The sequence below is a fragment of the Pipistrellus hanaki genome, assembly GCF_964339955.1.
Source record: "Pipistrellus hanaki genome assembly, chromosome: 3".
NCBI classification, from domain to species: Eukaryota; Metazoa; Chordata; class Mammalia; order Chiroptera; family Vespertilionidae; genus Pipistrellus; species Pipistrellus hanaki.
Genome location: NC_140505.1, coordinates 169,189,230 through 169,209,545, shown reverse-complemented (window position 1 = coordinate 169,209,545; position 20,316 = coordinate 169,189,230). Strand labels below are relative to the sequence as shown.

The window sequence follows — 20,316 nt, the reverse complement described above, 5'->3', positions numbered from 1 at the left end:
AACCAGCGTTTCTAGTCTCTACCTTTCACACAAATAACTAGGCCAACATGTTTTTTTTTTTTTTTTTTAATCTTTCAAGTGTTTTTGTACAAAAATGTTAGGTTTTTTTTTTCTTTCCTTTTTTGCATTTTTAAAACACTAGAGTGTGGGGGAAGGGTGCAAACAAATAACAAAAAGATGTTTTTTTTTGTAACATTATTTTCCCTGTTTATAAAGAAAAAAGTCATTCCAACAGTATTTAAAAGTCCAAGGATGAAACAAATTTCTCTAAGGCTATGAAAGGCCCCTGCCGGTGGATTCCATCCTCTTGTGCCCCATGGAGCCAGGTTACTCTTCAATGGCACAGGTTCACTATTAAATAAAGATCAGGCCAGGCTTCTGGGCACATGGCCTAAATAGAAAGGTGGAGAGCATTAAAAACTCCCCCCAGAGATGTGGGCAAGAAGAGACTTCCCTGAGCCAGAAGCAGGGACAGGTATAGCAGAATCCCACACCCAGAGCAGAGAAGGCAGGGCCCCAGGTACCCTGCTTCTATCTCCATTCCCTTTCCAGATTAAAAAAAAAGTCAAAATGACATGCCTGTGAAGAAAGTGCTACATGTTTAGGAACACTGGTAAGAAAGGCTTTGACAACTTCAACTCCAAGTGGGAGAGATCACTTTCAGTTTCCCTTTGTAAGACTAGGTTTGTGGCTTAGGCGTTTTGGCTACATGTGGACTAATAACTGCAAGACCACGATCCAGGGCCAAAGTTACTGTAATGCCAATGAACGATGGGATGGTGCCTTCTAGGCCTCTGACTGGGAACTTTCACATTTTCCCATCCTAACCCACAGAGGGGTGAAGCAGGCCTATCACACCCCAGGTTCAGACCAAATGACTACTTGGACTACAACCAAGTATTGACTGCAAAGTAGTCCCAAGCAGCAAGAACTTAATGCAGGTTCTCATGGAGACTACGAGCATGAAAGCAAGCAAATCTTGTATAAATAAATTTTCTTTGCTTTTTTAATTAAAGAATTCCAGTGTCTCAAAAACTTGTGAAAAGGTGTTTGAAAAGGCCAGCACACCTGCCATGCTTTTGCTCGTTTAACTAATCCTACTGTACCTTCCTATACCAAGGCATCGTGCCTTTTGTCACAGGCCTTATAGTACCTCTCTAGAAGGAAAAACAAAAATAGGGAACAAAGGGAAGGCATCTCTATAGTGAGAAAAGGATGTAAACCAAAAGCAAACAAAGCAAGAGCAACATGAAGGGGAGGGTGAGAGGCTGCAATAGACTGCGTAAGAAATCTGGCTGAGTATGCTTTGGTTCGGGGGACTGAAGACGCTGGGCGTATAAAGTGCATTCACATTGGTAGTAAATGATCATCCCTTTCTTCTGAGTCCTCCCCCAGCTGATCATCCCCCACACCACGGTATGTAGCAGGCACATTTCTGGGTTTAGAACGGCACACAAAGTCACAACCATCCTGTAGGGAAAGAAACAAAGGAAGAAAGTGGTCATTTGGAACAACCAACTTTAGGGTAAGGCAAAGTATATTTATGGTCTAAGAATGTGCAAGCACTAGTTTTCTCCAGGTATAATGAAGAGAAACCCTCAAAGCTCAACAATTGGCCTAAATTGAATGTGGAGGAAATAGGAGAAAAATTCTAATTAGGTCTTACCTTCCTATCTAGGCCCCTGAACAGCTATATCAGATTCTTAAATCTAAGCAGCAGTGTTGCTCTTCTAGCCAAGTCTTAACAAGGCCAGATAGTAAGAGGCTATGCTGCTTAGTACTAGGGGCAACCAACTGACTTGGTATGCTGTGTCTCAGGAAACCTGTCTGGGCAAACCAGCTGGTTGGTCACTCAACCTTGTGTGCAGGCCACAGGCCCGGCCAGCCGCCCTGTTACTTACTGCTACCAGGTTGCCAACATCCTGCCAGAAGGCCAAGTGGGGAAACTGCTCCATTCCCTTGGCTCCCACCACCAATCGCTGGTACAGGAACCCCCCGATGATATAGACAGCAACCAGTGAGGCAAACCTGTTGAAGAAAGAGCTATACTTTAAAAAAACCAAGAAACAGCAAAACTCAGGTACTAAGGATAATCTCTGTACTCACTGTTAGCTGTTTTGTGAGCTGTGCTTTATAAAAACAAGGGGAAAAGGACTGGTAGCATCCCTAGAAAACCAATTAGAGCATTGTCTGAGAAAAGCAAATCGCTCACAAAAAAATGACTACTACTACCAACAGTCACTCTTTTATATGTGATTCTGTCTGTCCAAAAGTTCTAATAATCTAATGCAGCAATTTTTAACCATCTGCAGCACATCAGAAAATATATTTTTTGCAAATATGACAAAAAAAGTGTAATTTTGACTCATTCATACCAGAGGACTATTCCTGTGTTGGTTGTTTCATTTTTTAAAAAAAACTTAAAAATAACTCTTTTAATCCTCATCTTGGATACATTAAAAAAAAAAAATTTAGAGAGGAAGAGAGGGGAGAGAGAAACATTAATTGGTTGCTTCTTGACCAGGGCTCAAAGCTATAACCCAGGTATTTGCCCTGACCAGGAACAGAACCCACAACCTTTCAGTGTATAGAATGATTCTCCAACCAACTGAGCCACACTGGCCAGGGCTAAAAAAAAAAAACCCACAAAAAACCCGATTTTAGAGAAAGAGGAAGGGAGAGGGAAAGAGAAGCATTGATGGCTGTCTCCTGTATGTACCCCTTCAGGGTTGGAACCTGAAACTGGGCATGTGCCCTGACCGGGTTTGGGAATGACCTTTTGGTGCACAGGACGATGCTCCAAGCAACTGAGCCACATCAGACAGGGTGGCTGTCATCATTTAAAAAAATTATTTTAAAAATTGATTTCAGGGAAGGAGAAGGGGAGAGAAACATTAATGATGAGAATCACTTATCTGCTACTTCCTGCGTACCTCCTACTGGGGAACCAGCTTAAAACCTGGGCATATACCCTGACAGGGAATCGAACCATGACCTCCTGGTTCATATGTCAATGCTCCTGTAGTGAGCCACCCCAGCTGGGCTGTTGTCATTTTTCAATTTGATAATTTAAGGGAAAAGAGATCAGTGCCCTTTAATAGTCCAGATTGCATGTTTTAAAATTTCTTGTAGCACACTAGTGTATCACAGCACACTGGCTGAAAGCTGCTATTCTAATGGATAGAATTAAATACTGTCCAGCCCTCCAGTAAGGGAAATGACCTTCAAATGTGAATATTTATTATACTTTCTCTGTATAGTGTTTAATGAGGATTTTCACCCCCCAATGATCTCTCCCCGCCCTTACAAAACTTATGTCCATATGCATCCAAGAAATTACGAATTAAAAAAATAAAATAAAAGGGAGTCCTAGCTGGTGCAGCTTAGTTGGGAGTGTCGTCCCAGCCAGGGCACATACCCAAGCTGTGGGTTTGATTCCTGGGTTGGGGCTCAAGTGGGAGGCAATCAATCGATGGATATTTCTCTTTTCCTTCCCCCGTCCCTCCCTCTCTCTTTAAAAATCATATAAGCAGGTGAGGACTAAAACAAAAGAAAAAGAAAAAAGGGAAAGGCTTGGATTGATAAGGAAAAAAAGAAAAAAAAAGAGTACTTACGTGACAAGTAAGATAGAGCCCACACTGAGGTGGGAGACCTCTGGGGGACAGGCCACGCTACTCTCCATCTCAAAGAGGTAGAAACATTCTTGGACTTTGCCTCGCTCCTCGGACACAGGGATAAAATTGTCCTGATGATGAAAGGGCAAGACACATTTAAAATGTTTGGACTCCCATCTAAATAAAGAAAAACCTCCACTAAATCCCAAAACATTGTCTTCCTGGTCCAATTTTCCATGTCTACTGGAAGACTGGTATCTCGATACAGGGAAGAACTGAATCTCGAGTTTTCCCTATTCCATCCCAAAGTATCTTGTACCCTCTAGAACACATGTGTCAAACACAAGGCCCGCGGGCCAAATCCAGCCCGCCAGGCCTTGCAATGTGGCCCGCACCGCGCTGTCATCACTGCACTCCGCTGTCAATTTATGACATTGTCAGTTTATGACTGTTCAGTAAACCATTCGGCCCGCGATTTAGGCTGGATTTTAGATTTTGGCCCCTTCTCTGATTGAGTTCGACACCCCTACGAAGGTCTCTCCCACCTCAGGTCAGCCCTTGTATCTCGTTAGGCTCACATGCCCCAGGGCGCCTCACCGCTAGGGTATGTCGATTGCAGGAGATCATCACCACTGCACGGCGCTGCTCCTTGCCACAGTGATTGTCATATTCATCACCCCCTTTATAGATCAGCATAATCCAGTTACCTGAGGAGGCACAAGGAAAACGGAGCTTTGGGGGTGGGAAAAGCAGAGGCAGACCTGGATACTGTGGTAAGATGGAATCGGGACGTTCAGACACACTGGTTTTAATTAAAATAACCCTCATCAGTATGAACTCTGAATATTGGAAATGCCAAGCTAAAACTTGCTTTATATTCCCTTGCTTAGATAACTAAGAAGTTGTCTAATATTCATACAAGAATCTTAATTTTCACCTTAGCCAGTTTGGCTCAGTGAATAGAGCATTGGCTGTGGACTGAAGAGTTCCAGGTTCAATTCCGGCCAAGGGCACACGCCTGGATTTCGGGTTCAATGCCGAGTAGGGGGGTGCAGGAGGCAGCCGATCAGTGATTCTCTCATCACTGATGTTTTTATCTCACTATCCCTCTCTTCCTCTCTGAAATCAACAAAAATTTAAAAAAATTAATCAATCAATTAAAAGTAAAATCTTAATTTTCCACAGTAAAGACAGATTACTGATAGTACAAAACGAATTGTGATCCATTCCTTAACAATGGCGCACATTTGCTGACCACCTGCTCACATCAAAGGAAGCGGCCCCTTACAGTTAGTGGGCGGCGGGGAAAGCCCAGGATTTAAATTAGCCACAGAGAAGTTCACAGTGGCTGTTTTTTAAGATTGGGAGGCATTTCTTCTTCTGTTTCTTCCTCTTCTTTTTTTCAGTATCTACTGTGTTCAAATTTCTTTTGCAAAATATTTGATTCAAAAAGTCATGTAGGCTCAGTAAGGTAAGGATTCTGCTTCCAATTTTGCATATATGAAAACAGTAAAAAAGGTGAAATGATTTCTCAGTCACTAAAGTCAATATAAAATGAATCAAAACTCAGTCTTTTGTCATTTATATCATTTAGGGGGATAATTTATCAGCTTCAGGCAGGGGTGGGGAATGCCTGGCCCGAGGGCTGCGTAAGGGCAGGGAAAGCATTTGGTCTGGCTCCACCAAGGTTTCAGGGGTGAGTTAATTCAACGTTTGGCCAAATATAGGCGGCTAACTTTTATTTATTTATTTATTTATTTATTTATTTATTGAATATATTTATTGATTTTTTTTTTACAGAGAGGAAGGGAGGGAGAGAGAGTTAGAAACATTGATGAGAGAGAAACATCAATCAGCTGCCTCCTACACAGTCCCTACTGGGAATGTGCCTGCAACCAAGGTACATGCCCTTGACTGGAATCGAACTAGGGACCCTTCAGTCTGCAGGCCGACACTCGATCCACTGAGCCAAACTGGTCAGGGCAGGAGACTAAGTTTTAAATTGATAATGGCCTGAAAATGATATAACAAATATCCAAATGGCCCTTGGCAGAAAAACAGTTCCTCAGGCCTGCCTTAAGGGAAAGAATCCTATACAAGAGGAATATGCTAATTATCCATTACACCATAACATCACAACCAATCTACAAATGGTGGAGAGCTATAGGAGGGCGGGGCAGCAGGTGGAGAGCTACTGGAGGGCGGGGCAGTGAGCTACAAGCAGTAGATAGGGACCAGCGGTGATGGGCAAGTGGCTAGCTGAGGCAATCGGCAGCGAGCTAGATTGTAAGTGCTTACGTAATCTTTTCCAGCAATAAGACTGACTTTTGAGAAATATTATCACCATCATTATCACAAGTTGGTGGAGAAATTTTTGTAGACTGGTTTGCAAACCTTGACCTCTTATAACTTAACTGGCAAAGTTTGATTAATCTGATGAGAAAAGGTCGTGGTTGACATTTTCAAGCCCCAGTCTATATAATTCCATTAAATTCTTCTTTTTTTTTGCGTAAGCTTTCCCCTAACTTTAAAACAAACACATAAATTCCTGAGCATTGGCTCAGAGGAGCTGTGGGACTAGGTACCCTGTGGTTTATAGTCTCAGGTATGCTGAACCACACATACCATATGAAATTCTGAAGAGACTGGGGGAGACGTATAGGATTGCCTGAGAGACTGATTTGGGATCAATTGATCAGACAACAGTGAGAGTCTTACTTCCATTGTAGATGTGAGTCTCGTTGATTCTCCCCACCACAGTCTCCTTCCCGTTACTTTTGTTGATCTGCACCAGGCCTGCCCCGGAGGAGTGGTTACCAGCTTCCCTGCACACTCTGAATCTGTACATGTAGGTGTCTTGGCCCTGGCCCACAGTGCTCTCAAAGCTGTCAGGAAGTGAGGAGAAAGCAGAGGTGAGTTACTGGCTATTAGCCTTTCTTCCTTTTACCCTCCAACTTCTGATCCCCAAAAAGGTGCATTCAATTTATCTGATGTCATGGCTAAATGTAACAGTGAATATTTGCTAAATCATGAGACAACAATGACCCTGACAGTCTTCCTGCATATTCACCAGAAGAATGATGAATAAGAGATGAAACAGCCATAGTATCTAAAATTGGCATTATCTACTTTAATGTCTCATCAATTAGGACAGACCATCCTAATTGCTGATGATGACTGATTTAAATATGCCATGCAGACAGCTAGATATTCCTAGAGAATCTCTGCTCTGGACTATGCTAAAGTGCTAGCTACCATTTCCCTATGAATAAGGGTCTATGTTCATGGGATACTCTCTTGTTCCTTCATCTCATCTTCAGATTTATAGAACTGAAGATTCTCGACACTGATGATGACATGCATAGGCATAAATATGCTTATCTGATACTTCTAAAGTCCTATTACATGTAAGAATTTGATAATGCTTTTTAAATTCCTACAAGCTGGTCTCTTGGATCCAGCCTTAGAAGCAGCTATTCTTCTGCATTAGAGAAATGCATAATGCTACAAAAACTGGGTGAGAATTTGCTCTGTATCATAAAAGTAAGCATGATAGCATCAGCTATCGCAGATAAAGATAGAGGGGAGGGTATTATACATGTATTCCCTCCATATTCAATAGTAAAACCAAAATAAAATCAGTAAGAGTTGAAAGAGTCTTTTAAAAAAGCCCTTCTTTGCCCTGGTTGTTTCTCAGTGGTTAAAGCACTGACCCACACACTGAAGGGTCTCAGGTTCGATTCCTCATCAAGGGCACATGCCCAAGTTGCAGGTTCGACCCCCAACTCCCTTCAGGGCATGGGTGCATCAGGGCACTTGCGGGAGGCAACCAATCGATGTGTCTTGATGTTTCTTTCTCTCTCTCCCCTCCCTCCCTGCCATCCTCCTACAAATCAATGGAAAAAACATACTGGGGTGAGGATTAACAACAAAAAAGCTCTTCTCTGGTATCACCTATAACCACCTCCCTCCAAGAGCCCCTGGGGCCCGGGGTACGGGGGGTGGGGAGGGGGAGGTTAGGGTCTGTCAGGTCCCGGGGTCCGGCGATCTGGGGACCATCTAAAGTTGGAGAGCTGGGTCTGTGGAGGTGGGATGAGTACCATAGGTTGTCTGGAGAGGCTAAGGAGGGGAAAAAATTATTTTCTTTAGCTCATTAAGGTTCTTCTCATTTTTACCTTTTGGTGAACAGTGGTGTCATTCTCTTCAGTACAGCCAACTCTCTCTCTGATTCTTTCCCCGTTTCTCCTACCAGGTCGCAGGTTTTTTCTTCTGCCTGCCAGGATTCTCTTACCAGGAGGAGCAGCAGCAGCAGTCCAGTCCCCCAGCAGCTGTAGAAGGGGGACATCCTTTTCGGAGAAAGTGTGTATGCTGGGAGAAGCGGGGAGGATCCAGAAGAGAAGGGAAAGAGATAAGGCATATGAATGTGTGCCAAATGAAAGGTATTTTTTAAACCTTTTTATCTTCCACCTATCACCTCATATTTTACAACAGCCAGTTTTCTTCATTATGGTGAAGTTGGTTTTGTTTCTTGTATCTGCCTATTTCAAACTTTTAGCTCTCATCCAAGTTATTATTTTCCCGTCTCCTAATATTCTCAATTGGATTCTTAGGTCTCTAAGCTTCTTACCTTCCCCCCTGCCCCAACTTATTTTGAAAGCCCCTCTAGCTGACACTATTGCTCACCTGCTGTCCTTCCTGTGCCCCTTCGGGACAGGAAACAATGTACATTCAGCAAAGAGGACGCTGCTGGCCTTGATGAAGAGTTACTGTCTACAGGCTGTTGTTGATAATTTCTGCAAGGTGTGCTTAAAAATATCTCAACTTCCAAAGCAGTTTACCAACTCCTCAGTTCTACTGGGGAAAAAAGACACATTTTTTGTTGTTTTGTTCTAGAAACTGTCAGAAGGACCAACCAAGGTACAGAATACTTAGGTTCTACCAATGAATGATATTTCGATTATGCAGCAATGTGGCATATGCAACAAATAGCAGATTTTAATATCTCTGCCAAAAGCAACTGCATCAGGACGCTCGTACATATAACCTTCAGTCTAATTCATAGGTAAATCCAGAAAGGAAGAAGAATGATGACGGCCTGAGTAGAGACATCCTTGCCTCTTTACTGTTTGGTGAAGTTAGATTGCGATAGCTCACTTAAAATTTAATTCTTTAAACACTGTGCAGTTTCACTATACCGGCCATGCAAGGCTTAAACTTTGACACAAGAATATGCTCCTGGCAGGATCAAACAAGTTTTGCAGCCACATATTTAAAGGGAAGAGGTTGAGGCCGGAGGGATGGGGGCTCTGCCTGGAACTTGCCATAAACATAGAAAATGAATAGCTGAGAAGTGTGTGCAGGGGCTAGAGTTCATAAATATTGCTTAAACCAGTGGCCCTCCCTAAGATAACATTCAAATCAGAATCTGACACTTGATAGGGTCTGTAACACTCAAATTACACGTTGACACTTGAAAGATTCTGTTTGAAAGCTATTAAAAAAGATATAAAAGAAAGAGACTGAATACTTTGGGCCCTGTCTTATACTGATACTAGAGGCCCAGTGCACTGGTATGGGGGAAGGGATCCCTCAGCCTGGCCTGTGCCCTCTTGCAGTCTGGGACCTCTCGGGGGATGTCTGCCTGCCAGCTTAGGCCCGCTCCCCGCTAAGTTGGCAGGTGGACATCCCCCAAGGGGTCCTTAGCGCTGCCTTGGAGGCAGGAGAGGCCCCCGCCATGGTCACTGTGCTCGCCAGTTGTGAGCCTAGCTTCTGGCTGAGCAGCACTCCCCCTGGGAGCACACTGACCACCGGGGGCAGCTCCTGTGTTGAGCATCTGCCCCCAGGTGGTCAATGCGCGTATTAGTGACCGGCTGACTGGTCGTTCAGTTGTAACGGTTGCTTAGGCTTTTATATGTATAGATAGGAAGAAAATTCACCAGGTCAAAATGAGTAGTTTGAAGAAGTCTTCCAAAGATCAACTTAGGCTCTACAAGTCACAAATTTCAAGAATTTCAAGGCGCCCAGTAAGTACAGTTATTTTTCTATACTCCAAATTCCTGACAATCCCTGGGGGTCACCAAGTCACTCTACAATTTAGTAAATCCAATTGACTTGCTGCTTGTACTGCTCTAGAATAGAAACATGGGGCCCCGTTTCCCAAACTCGTTTTCTTTTTATCTATCTTCATACCTAGGACACACTGATTTACCTCTGTAAAAAAGACTTCACTCTGGTATCATTAATGACCCTTTAGGCCACTGCTATTTGTTAATTTCATAACAGTATCATTAACTTTTCTGATACAAAGATTTAATTCTTTCTAATCTTTCTCATCCTATATAATAAAAGGGTAATATGTCATTCCCTAATGGTGGAATGACAGGTGGCTATGATGCGCACTGACCCACCAGGGGGCAGATTCTCAACGCAGGAGCTGGCCCCTGGAGGACAATGGGCTTCCACAAGGAGGGTGCGGCCCAGCCAGAAGCTGGCTCATGGGGCAGATTCTCAACGCAGGAGCTGGCCCCTGGAGGACAATGGGCTTCCACAAGGAGGGTGCGGCCCAGCCAGAAGCTGGCTCATGGCTGGCCAGCGCAGCAGTGGTGGCAGGAGCCTCTCCCTCCTCTGTGGCAGAGCTAAGGATGTCCAACTAACACTTAGCGGTTAGCTGGACATCCCCTGAGGGTTCCCATGCTGCCAGAGGGATGTCTGACTGCCAGCTTAGGCCCAATCCCCCAGGGAGCAGGCCTAAGCTGGCAGATGGACATCCCCTGAGGGATCCTGGGCTGTGAGAGGGTGCAGGCCAGGCTGAGGGATCTCCCCAAGTGCATGAATTTTCGTGCTCCAGGCCTCTAGTTTACAATAAAATGCTTCCAATACTACAAATCTGGACTTTGGTTCCAGTACTCTTTAAAGTCCTCTAATTCTTTTCCATGCTTGCCCATTACCTTTGTTGCATTTTTAGAATAAAAATCTTGAAAATAGGCAGAATTTAAGGTGTACCAATAAGTTTAAAGATAGGAAAATGGAAGCTCTGCGCCCTGAATGCATTTTCTCCACTCCCCTAAACAAGTTTACATTTGACCTACGGTTTCCCACACTCCACCAGGACAACAAATGCATGGAAAGTTGTCTCCTTGACATTGTAGTACTCCAAACATTAATCCACTACCGTAATATTAATAAGGTGTTTCCACAGAAGATTTAAAGCCAACCATAAAGTCTGAGGGTTCCATAACCACACTGAACACACCAATAGGAAACACTTTGAGTGCTTGCCTTCTGCCAGGCATTGTTTGAAGCACTTCACATACATTAATTAACCCTTACAAAAACCCTATGCAGTCAATACAATTACGGTCCCTATTTTACAGATGAGACAGAGACAGTAGAGTGAACCAGATAAGAAATTTCCACCGTCTTTTCTCAGAGCTGACAGTCTATGGCTACGCGCTCTATGCGTATCTGTCTCCTTTCACATCAATTCTTGTGTGGGACCAGAGTAGGCAGCCAAAGCTTTGCTTTCTTTTAGACAAAGCAAGAAGGGGAATGGGAAGAGGAAGTGACGCCTCACATAGTTCACTGTCTAGGAGGAGGAATAAAGAGCTCAGACCTCAAACTCCTACCTTCCCTAAATCAACTCGTTGCTCAACACACAACACGACCGGCTGAGTTACTGAAGAGACACAAGAGATACCCTTTATTAGACTGATTTAGCACGCCATTTTCCTTACATTCTCTAAGGACCTAATTTAAAGTTCCAACATTCTAGGCTTTCAAGATTTCTCTCCTCAGGACCAGTTTTTCCAGAGGGATGTTCAAACAGAAAGCTGTGTTCTTTGGCCTCAACGTCAGTTCCTCATCCGTTAACAGCTGATGATTTATGCTCCCAAATTAGAAATCTCACAAAACCGGGAAAGGACGAACGGCTAACCACCCTGCGGTCAGCACTAACTGAGTTAAACTAGTTTTCATGTGTTTATTGGTTCAAAAAGTTAGGATGAGAATCAATTTATACTCTTCTCTTTCTGGCTTAAGGTTTGACTACATGCTGGCTTCTCTCCGGTTCAGTGGCAAACGCTGAGCACTTTATCTTAAGATTACGTTCCTTAATCTTCACAACCCAGAAAAGCAGATATCATTTCTCCCATTTTAAAAATGAGGAAGCTGATGCTTTACAGCGGTTAAGTTACTTGCCCTCGGTTATATTAAGTATTACAATAAATACGTACGAAGATACTGGAGCAATTTGGGCGATTCGTGGCATAAAGGCAGTCGCTGGAAATTTTCTGATAAGTACAGGGGTGCAAAAATGTATTAGGAAGAGTCTGAAATCCAAGGGCTAGGCGGTCCCTCTTCAATGCACTACCATGAGATCCTCAATGGTGGGGATGTGCCTAGATTATTTTTGGAAACGTGGGGCAGGGCTGTAGATTTTGAAAAGCTCCCTTCCTGTTTTCTTATCATGTGACAGATCTATTTGGCAAGGCCACAAAATTCTTCATCGGTGGGATGATCAAAAACTAAACCAGGAACTGGGAAGCAACTTCCATCACTGAGTCTCTCTGTACCCTCTCTTCCTCACCCAGCCATGAGTTCCACTTTTCAACGAAATTTCCACTGTCTTTTCTCTGACTCATTTCTGATGGACACACCAGTCCTTCTCCTCTGCCTCCCACCCCCTACATTTGGAGAAGAGCAGCCTAATTAGATCAAAAAGCCTGAGGGGCAGCTCTAAGTCTCAAGGGCAGATGCTCGCTACCAAGAGAAACACAGGAAGAATCCCTGTCCTGGCTGCCCTTCCCTACACCACACACTCATCTACCCGCCCCCCCTCCCTACCCCCCAACTTCTCCCAGGGGTCTAGGAATTCTAGTTTCCTAACTTTCCAACTGCCTGGGGCCATTGCTGCTACTTTACCTCCCTCGCGACGCTACTTTACCTTCCTCCCAAAGTATCCAGTGACACCTCCAGAACACTCCACACCTAGGGACTTTCCCTCCTTTTCCCTCCCTTCCAAATACACGGAAATCCCCTCCATGGCCTGGGGGTGGGAGGTGGGGGTGGGTCCTTTCTCATCACTCCCTTCCCACTCCGTGACTCCGGCCCCCGGGCCTACGCCTCCATCCCCGTTCCAGGGCTCCTAGGCTGTGTTTTGGGCTGGAAACCCGGACAAGGGAGACTTCCTGATCCCGGTCCCCCGTCACCAGACGCCGAGGTGTGAGCGATCACCCAGCCCTCCTACTCACGTGCCGGGGGCAAAGGGAGCAGCCGAAGTTCAGACTCCCCAGGGGAGTACCCGTCCGGGGCCGGGAGACAGGGCCAGCGAGGGGCCAGCCGCAGACCCCGTTCCCAGTGGGCTTGTCACAGCCAGCGTCCCCCCGCCGCGCCTCGCGGTGCTCCGCTCCGGGAACCGGAAACAGGAAGCGCCGGGCGGCTGCTGGGCAACTGCTCCTCCCACCAGACCCCGCGGCTGGTGAACCCCAGAACCTTCTCACCACCTTTCCCCAACCCGACCGTCCTGGACGCTGATTGGACAGTATCGTGGGCCTTAGGCTCCGCCCTTGTCCTATCAACTCCAATCGCTATCGAGATTTTCAAGTTGAGTTCCACCTTTTCGGGTTGCCTTTCTACCAATGGATCCCAGAGTCCCGCCTCCGGAGTGGGAGGTAGGGGTGGAGGTGGTGGTGGGGGGTGGGGGCGGAGGGAGAAAAGGGGTGCTCTCGTCACGTGTGGTCACCCGCGATCACATGCCCGGCCCGCTTCCGGGTGGGTCTGCTGGACGAGAGCACGTGAGAAGGCGGAAGCGGAAATACGATGGGGGGGCTTGTGCTCCAGGCCTTATGGGAGTTGTAGTTCTAATTCCAGGTCTCCTCCTCGCGGTATTTCCCCAGATAATTGGCCGCCTGCGGGAGGCACTATTTCGCCATTTGGCGGCCTAGAGTCTCGCTGTCACTGGTGTTGGTGCCTGGAAGATGTAGGGAGTGATTGAGTTGTGGCCGTTCTGGCTTTCTTAGCGACGCCTTTGTTCTTTCCTTTCTGCAGTCGAGTACCTTGGGTGTGCTGTTATTTTTGTTGTTACTCTCAGCATTCTGCGTGACTCACACTCTGCCATCACTTCCGTTCGCAAGGTTTCTTCTGCATCCTCAGCCCACGTTTGTCCATCCTGGGCGCATTTCTGGTGTCCTAAAGAGCAAGTAACACTTTTTTAGTCTTTGTGCCTTTGCTAAGAACCCCTGCGGCGACCCTCAGTGTTATTAGCCGCCTGTCCAAGTCCCACAGATTCCTAGAACCCAGTTCAAAAGCTGTCGCTCCTGTGACTTCTGGGTTCAGTCTTTTCAGAATTCTTAACTCCGAAATGCCCGCTCATTGCTTGTACTTGGCTCCAGCCTGATTTCTTGTCTTTTTAAAAATCTTTATTGTTGAAAATATTCTATAGGTCCTCCTTTCCCGCCAATAACCTCTTCCAGCCAGATACTATCCCGAATTCTCCCCTTTACCCCTTCTCTGGTTCCCCCAGGCCTTCACCTCCCCATTGTCTGTGTTCAAGGATTATGTTTATATGCACACAAGTTCATTGGTTGATCTTGCCCCTCCCACTCTCCCCTGCCTTCCCTCTTAGGTTCAACAGTCTGTTCATGCTTCTATGTCTTTGGGTCTATTTTTTTTTAAAAAAATTTATTGATTTTTTTTTTACAGAGAGGAAGGGAGAGGGATAGAAAGTCAGAAACATCTATGAGAGAGAAACATCGATCAGCTGCCTCTTCAACACCCCCTACTGGGCATGTGCCCGCAACCAAGGTACATGCCCTTGACCGGAATCAAACCCGGGACCCTTGAGTCCACAAGCCGATGCTCTATCCATTGAGCCAAACGGGTTTTGGCTTTGGTCTATTTTTTTTTTTTTTTTTTTTTTTTTTTTTTTTTTAGAGAAACAGATGCGGCTTGTTTATTAGATGTGGGAAGGCAGCCCTCTCTCACACACACTGCTGCTTCTCAGTCTGTATCAAGAGCAAGACAACCGTTGTATTCCTGAGAAGCAAAAAGGTTACAATTTTGCAAACAAACATAACAGGTGATTTTAACAAAAAATAAAAACTAAAAACATTTCTTCCTTTACAAATAACGAAACTTCAAGTATTATTCCAGATGACAGCAAACCCAACAACGTGCCAGTTACAGGTCAGCCCTGGTGGCACCAATGACCTCCCTGGAGCAGCCTCTTTCCACCGAGAGCACGAGGGCCCTTTTCCCCCCCTGGTCCTTGCCCTGCCCTCTAGCGTTGGGTTTGCTGTCATTGGGTCTATTTTTGATCATTGGTTCATTAGATTTCTCATATGAGTGAGATCATGTGATATGTGGATGAAAGGAGCCACATGCTAACCTGACAAGCTCAGGGGAGGCCTGTGTGGCAGTATTGCAAACTCAGAGACCTAAAATAACCACAAAAGATGGTCTGGAAATTAAATATTTAGCTACAAACAAGTTATAGTGGGTAGTTATGTCCTAGGCTGATATTTTTCCTGACAAAGATCAACTTAGATCTTTACCGAGCCCATTTGCCTTTTTGCCTCCAAGATAACATATCTGTGAGATGTCTGGGTAATTGGTAACTTCCCTTTCTTTCTGGAGCCCCTGGGGCACAACCGTATGTGCTGGGTGCCAGGACAAATGCCTCAAATTCCTTTGTTATCTCATATTAATTGTTCCTATACCCACCTGAGTATGTGTCCATCATTTTACTTTTTATCCAATCCCAGGGGTTTCCCATCGCTTTGCTTTCTCCCTCCTCCTTAATCCATCACTCACCTATGTCCCTCCTTTGATTGCAAAGTATAAATAGAAATGTGACCCTCCATTCTTCGGAGCATTATCTCTATTCATTGAGGTTCTGCTTCCCGGCATATGTCGACAGTTTGGCTTAAATAAACTCATTAAAATTCTTTACAGGTTTCAATGTTTTGTTTTGTTTTTCTTTGACAGATACTAATCTTTCTCTGACTGGCTTATTTAACTTGGCATAATACTCTCCAGGTCCATTCATGCTACTGCAGATGGTAAGAGTTCTTTCTTTTTTATTGCCTCGTAGTATTCCATTGTGTAAATATACCACAGTTTTTTTTTATGTGCTCATTTGATGGGCTCTTAGGTTATCCCCAAATCTTAGCTATTGTAAATTGCGCTGCTATGAACATAGGGGTGCGTATATTCCTTCTGATCAGTGTTTCAGGTTTCTTAGGATATACTGGGTCAAATGGAAGTTCCATATTTAATTTTTTGAGGAAACTCCAGACTGTTTTCCATAGTGGCTGCACCAGTCTGCATTCCCAATAGCAGTGCACCCGGGTTCCCTTTTCTCCACATCCTCGCCAGCACTTTTCATTTGTCAATTTGCTGATGATAGCCATTCTGACAGGTGTGAGGTGATACCTCATTGTCATTTTAATTTTCATTTTTCAGATGATTAGTGACTTTGAGCATTTTTTTGTATTGTCCTTGGCCATCTGCATGTCCGCTTTGGAGAAGTGTCTAGGATATGTTTGAAAACATAGGGAAGAAAAATGTAGACTGTTCTTGTCTGGTGAACTCCATTTTATCTGTGAAATAGAAGACAAGGCCACATGCTAAGAATGGAGGAGGAAGTGATAGGTTTGGGATGTATGGAAGCCAGAAGTTTGGAATTTTCACAAAGGGAAAGGAGAGGCATGTGGTGAGAGACAGTTTGCTGGTCAGCACTGAACTCAGATGAGGCAAGAGGCCTTACATCTTTAGTGACTTCAGTTGGCACTATTGCATGACTGTTGGCAGCAGCCTATGCCAGACTAGTTGTAATAAGTTGTAGGGGGCCCTGAAGTGAAGAACATGCTGGATAGGAAAAGATTTGGGAGGAATAATAGAGAAGGTGAAATAAGTACTACAGTGAACATTTTTGTTCATTATGGCCTATTTCTCTCTGATAGATTCCTAAAATGCATGCCAAATTAAAAATGTTACCAGACGCTACCAGATTCCTTTATGAAAAGACAGAAGCAATGGATGAGAATACTGATCCTCCCTGCCCTTCTCAGTTCCACATGTTCTCAGTTTTAAATTTTGGCTTATTATTATTATTGCATAGGGGAGAGAGGGCATACTTTGCCCCAACTGTGTTTTGCTAACTGTTAGTTTGTCTGAGCATCTTCTCAAGTTATTTGTATTTTCCTCTGAATTACCTATTGTTGAAAGTGATTTCCTTCTCTTTATTATTTGTTTTCAGACATCATGGAGACTTCTTTCTTTCATTTATGCATTTTAAGTTTTAATAAAGGCAGTCTCTCACACTCCCCTGCCCCCATTGTGAATTCTGGTATTCCCCCTAGAATCTCCTACCTAGGATCAGACGTACATCTTCCAAAATTTCTTTCTAGTAAGTTTATATTATTATTTTGTTTCACATTTGAATCACAAAGTCATTTCTGCTGTTTTGAGTGTAGGTCTGTCTTAGAATTGAGAAGGATTCTGAGATCTGGACCCGAGTCCTGGATCATTATGAGGGAGGGAGCAGGTGTGAGGATAATAATGACAAGAAGGAGCAGAGTCTGGGACAGATGGCACAGGCCTCAAAGGAGCTATTTTTTTTGATGTGTGGTAATATATGACACACAATAATTCAATGGCATTAATTATATTCATAATGTTTTGCGGCCATCACTATCTAGTCAAGGACCCATTTTTGTTGTTGTTAACCTTCACCCGAGGATATTTTTTTCCATTGATTTTTTTAGAGAAAGTGGAAAGGAGGGGGAGAGACAGAGAGAAACATAGATGTGAAAGAGACACATTGATTGGTTGGTTGCCTCCCAGATGCACCCAACTGGGGCTGGAGCCTGCAATGGAGGTGATGAGAAGTCTCATATTGTACAGGAAGTCCTCAGACACACCCCACAGTCCTTCCCAAACTGATCTAGGGACAGTTACCAACAGCACATATAAGGACAAAATAAAGACTGATTACAGAGGCAAATGCCTTTAAAAAAAAAAATTAAATGCAGTTGTTTTTTGTTGTTTGCTTTTTAAAATATATTTTTATTTATTTCAGAGAGGAAGGTAGAGGGAGGGAGAGATGAGACATTAATGATGAGAGAGAATTATTGATTGGCCTCCCGCATGCACCACACTGGAGAAGTGTCCCATGAGAAATTATTAGTATTCGTGTATTGTCAGGATTCAACAAGAGAATGGAATCCACCTAAATTATCTACGAAAGTCTCCCTTACTTAAAGTCAAGGTTTTAATCACATCTACAAAAAACAGCCTTAAAGCAACATCTAGATTAGTGTTTGAATAACGGGGGACAGTTGCCTAGCCAAGTGTGCAACCCAGGCACGTGCCCTGCCCAGGAATCCAACAGTGACCTCCTAGTTCATAGGTCGATGCTCAACCACTGATCCATGCCTGCTGGGCTAGAGGCAAATTCTTTGAAGGAATTTGTGGCAGAAGAGCTGGGGTGTTCCCCGCCCCATCTCTACCCCTCAAGCCAACTGAGAGGGGAGGCTAGAAGGCACCTCGGAGAATTTGGGCACTGCTTGCTGGACACACAGAGTCTTACTTCCTGTCTAGGGGAGGAAAGGTCATCCTGGGGACGAGGACCCTCCTTACAATTTTCCTTTGTTAGGCACCCGGGGCTTTCTGCCCTGCTGACCTTCTGTATCTGGCCCTTCATCCTTGCTTTGTTCATGTCTGTCTAACTGCCTACCCCATATCAATCTGTGTCTGGGATTTCCTAAAACCCACCGAAGTGTCCCATGAGAAATTATTAGTATTCGTGTATTGTCAGGATTCAACAAGACAAGCAGATTTAGTAGGAAATACATGTTAAGAAATTGATTGAAAGGAGTTTGCTTATGCAGCTGTGGATTTCGCTAGGCAAGTCCAAAAAGCTAGAGGGCAGGCTACCAGGAAGCTCCAGTTGGCACTCCAGGGGCTGAAGCTGCTGTCCACAGGTGGAATGTCCGTTTCATCAGGGAAACTTCTACTCTGCTCTTAAAATCTTTCATCAATTGAATGGAATCCACCTAAATTATCTACGAAAGTCTCCCTTACTTAAAGTCAAGGTTTTAATCACATCTACAAAAAACAGCCTTTAAGCAACATCTAGATTAGTGTTTGAATAACGGGGGACAGTTGCCTAGCCAAGTGTGCACACAAAATAATGGCCAGATAACAGCCAGCCAGAAAAACTTTGCCGTTTTCTTCTAATCTCTATTTCCTGAGGGTGGAGGGCTGCCTCACTTCCTTACTGCTGGTCTGTGGAAACAAGGATCAGAATTGAGGGACGTGTAGGCAGAAATTTTGCATAAGTTACAAGATTGACACTCTGATTGGATTAAAATTTTCTCGTATCAACTTGTACACACAAAAAAATCAGGATTAACCATATGGTCTTATTTTGGTTTCTGCATGTGTATAATTTTATGTTTTGTTTTTTAAAAATATTAAGCATTTCATATTTCTATTATACTAACTTTTTTTAGTTTCATCTCTTTCACTGAGTTGTCAATATAGAACTGATGTGTAATAACCTCATTACTGTATTTAATTCCCCTCTTATGGTCAAAGCCAATGATTGCAGTGATAATGACAGTTGCTAAACACTCAAAGGGCGCTGAGTTAAGATATTCTTTAGTTTTTTTTGTGTGTGTGTTTTTAAATGGTCAGTCAAGGGTAGAATATTCATCGTTCAATCACTAGAGGAAAGAATATTTTTAATTATCTTGATTATACAATAATTCATGCATTGTTTTTACCTTAGATATGAATAGTTCATTTGTGTTCTGTCATTCCCTTTGTCACTATACATTTTCAAGATAGAGATCTAGGATAATTTAATTAGCAAGATTGCCTAGACACTGTATTCAAGGTCACTGCCTGTTAGATTCCAAATATTGATTTTAGAGAGGGAGAAGGAGAGAGTTGGAAACATCAGTGATGAGAGAGAATCATTGATTGGCTACCTCCTGCACATCCCTTATTGGAGATCGAGCATGTACCCTTGACTAGAATCAAACCTGGGACCCTTCAGTCTACAGGCCAATGCTCTTATCTACTGAGCCAAAATGGCTAGGTCAGAATCTTATCATTCTAATCCTAGAATGATACTGAGTGGGTAAGAAAGAAAAAAATGTAACATTCCATAGCAAGGAAAGTGGAAATATCATAGTGGGAGGCTCATTAATGATGAAAAGAACAAAAGAAGATAAAGCAGAAATATATATTTTAAATAAAAAGGTGACATTTGATTACAGGATATTAAACTTTCTGAAAAGTAGGAGGAAAGGGAGAAAAATTAGGGTAGAATCAAGTTATCATTTTGGAATGGTTCATAATCACATATACATCATTTTAGTATATGGCATAGTCACACAGTGCTAGGTCCCCAGGCTATTTCTGTCCTTAAAAGAATGACATGTAAATGGAGGGACCTGGAGAGCATTATGCTAAGAAGAATAAACCAGTTAGAGAAAGATAAGGATCACACAATCACTCATATGTGGAATCTAATGAGCAACATAAAGTGATGAACAAATAGATCCATGGATGTAGAACCATAGAGTAGACTATCAAACCTCAGAGGGAAGGCAGGGAAGGGTGAGTGGGTGGGAAGAGATCAAACAATGAACTTGTAGGCATATAGGCATAACCCAGGAATGCAGACAATAGGGTG

The 20,316-nt window shown here is 43.8% G+C and overlaps 1 protein-coding gene and 1 long non-coding RNA gene across 5 annotated transcripts in view; one reads left to right on the top strand and one right to left on the bottom strand.

Annotated features, from left to right (window-relative positions):
- Nucleotides 1-68: 68 nt before the first annotated feature.
- On the bottom strand, nucleotides 69-13,269 carry M6PR (mannose-6-phosphate receptor, cation dependent). 4 transcript variants are annotated; one of them, XM_084878045.1, is made up of 10 exons: nucleotides 12,863-13,192; nucleotides 11,846-11,902; nucleotides 8,298-8,465; nucleotides 7,790-7,982; nucleotides 6,333-6,499; nucleotides 4,212-4,321; nucleotides 3,615-3,745; nucleotides 1,902-2,028; nucleotides 1,352-1,470; nucleotides 69-391 (listed from the first exon to the last, which is right to left on the bottom strand). In XM_084878045.1, the coding sequence occupies exons 4-10, from the start codon at nucleotides 7,957-7,959 to the stop codon at nucleotides 355-357; spliced, it is 861 nt and encodes a 286-aa protein (XP_084734171.1). In that variant the 5' UTR covers nucleotides 7,960-7,982; nucleotides 8,298-8,465; nucleotides 11,846-11,902; nucleotides 12,863-13,192; the 3' UTR covers nucleotides 69-354. The 4 variants fall into 4 exon arrangements, with proteins under 4 accessions (XP_084734171.1, XP_084734170.1, XP_084734172.1 ...); XM_084878044.1 differs by lacking the exon at nucleotides 11,846-11,902 and having other exon boundaries at nucleotides 12,863-13,129; XM_084878046.1 differs by lacking the exons at nucleotides 8,298-8,465; nucleotides 11,846-11,902 and having other exon boundaries at nucleotides 12,863-13,269.
- Nucleotides 13,270-13,545: 276 nt separating this feature from the next.
- The window catches only part of LOC311620766, a 107,078-nt gene continuing 100,307 nt past the window's right edge, over nucleotides 13,546-20,316 (top strand). Inside the window, exons 1-2 of the long non-coding RNA XR_014794742.1 lie at nucleotides 13,546-13,657; nucleotides 15,597-15,670. This is a non-coding gene — a long non-coding RNA (uncharacterized lncRNA). The remainder of the gene's footprint in view (nucleotides 13,658-15,596; nucleotides 15,671-20,316) is intronic.

What these genes read in the sequence shown, in the direction of transcription:
- M6PR (XM_084878046.1), bottom strand. Translation starts at nt 7,959, where the DNA reads ATGTCCCCCTTCTACAGCTGCTGGGGGACTGGACTGCTGCTGCTGCTC. An exon ending in GCAATCGACATACCCTAGCG is followed by an intron (nt 3,746 to 4,211) that starts GTGAGGCGCCCT and finishes TTTCATCATCAG; the next exon opens with GACAATTTTATCCCTGTGTC. An exon ending in GATGATCATTTACTACCAAT is followed by an intron (nt 392 to 1,351) that starts GTGAATGCACTT and finishes CTTTCTATTTAG; the next exon opens with GCCATGTGCCCAGAAGCCTG.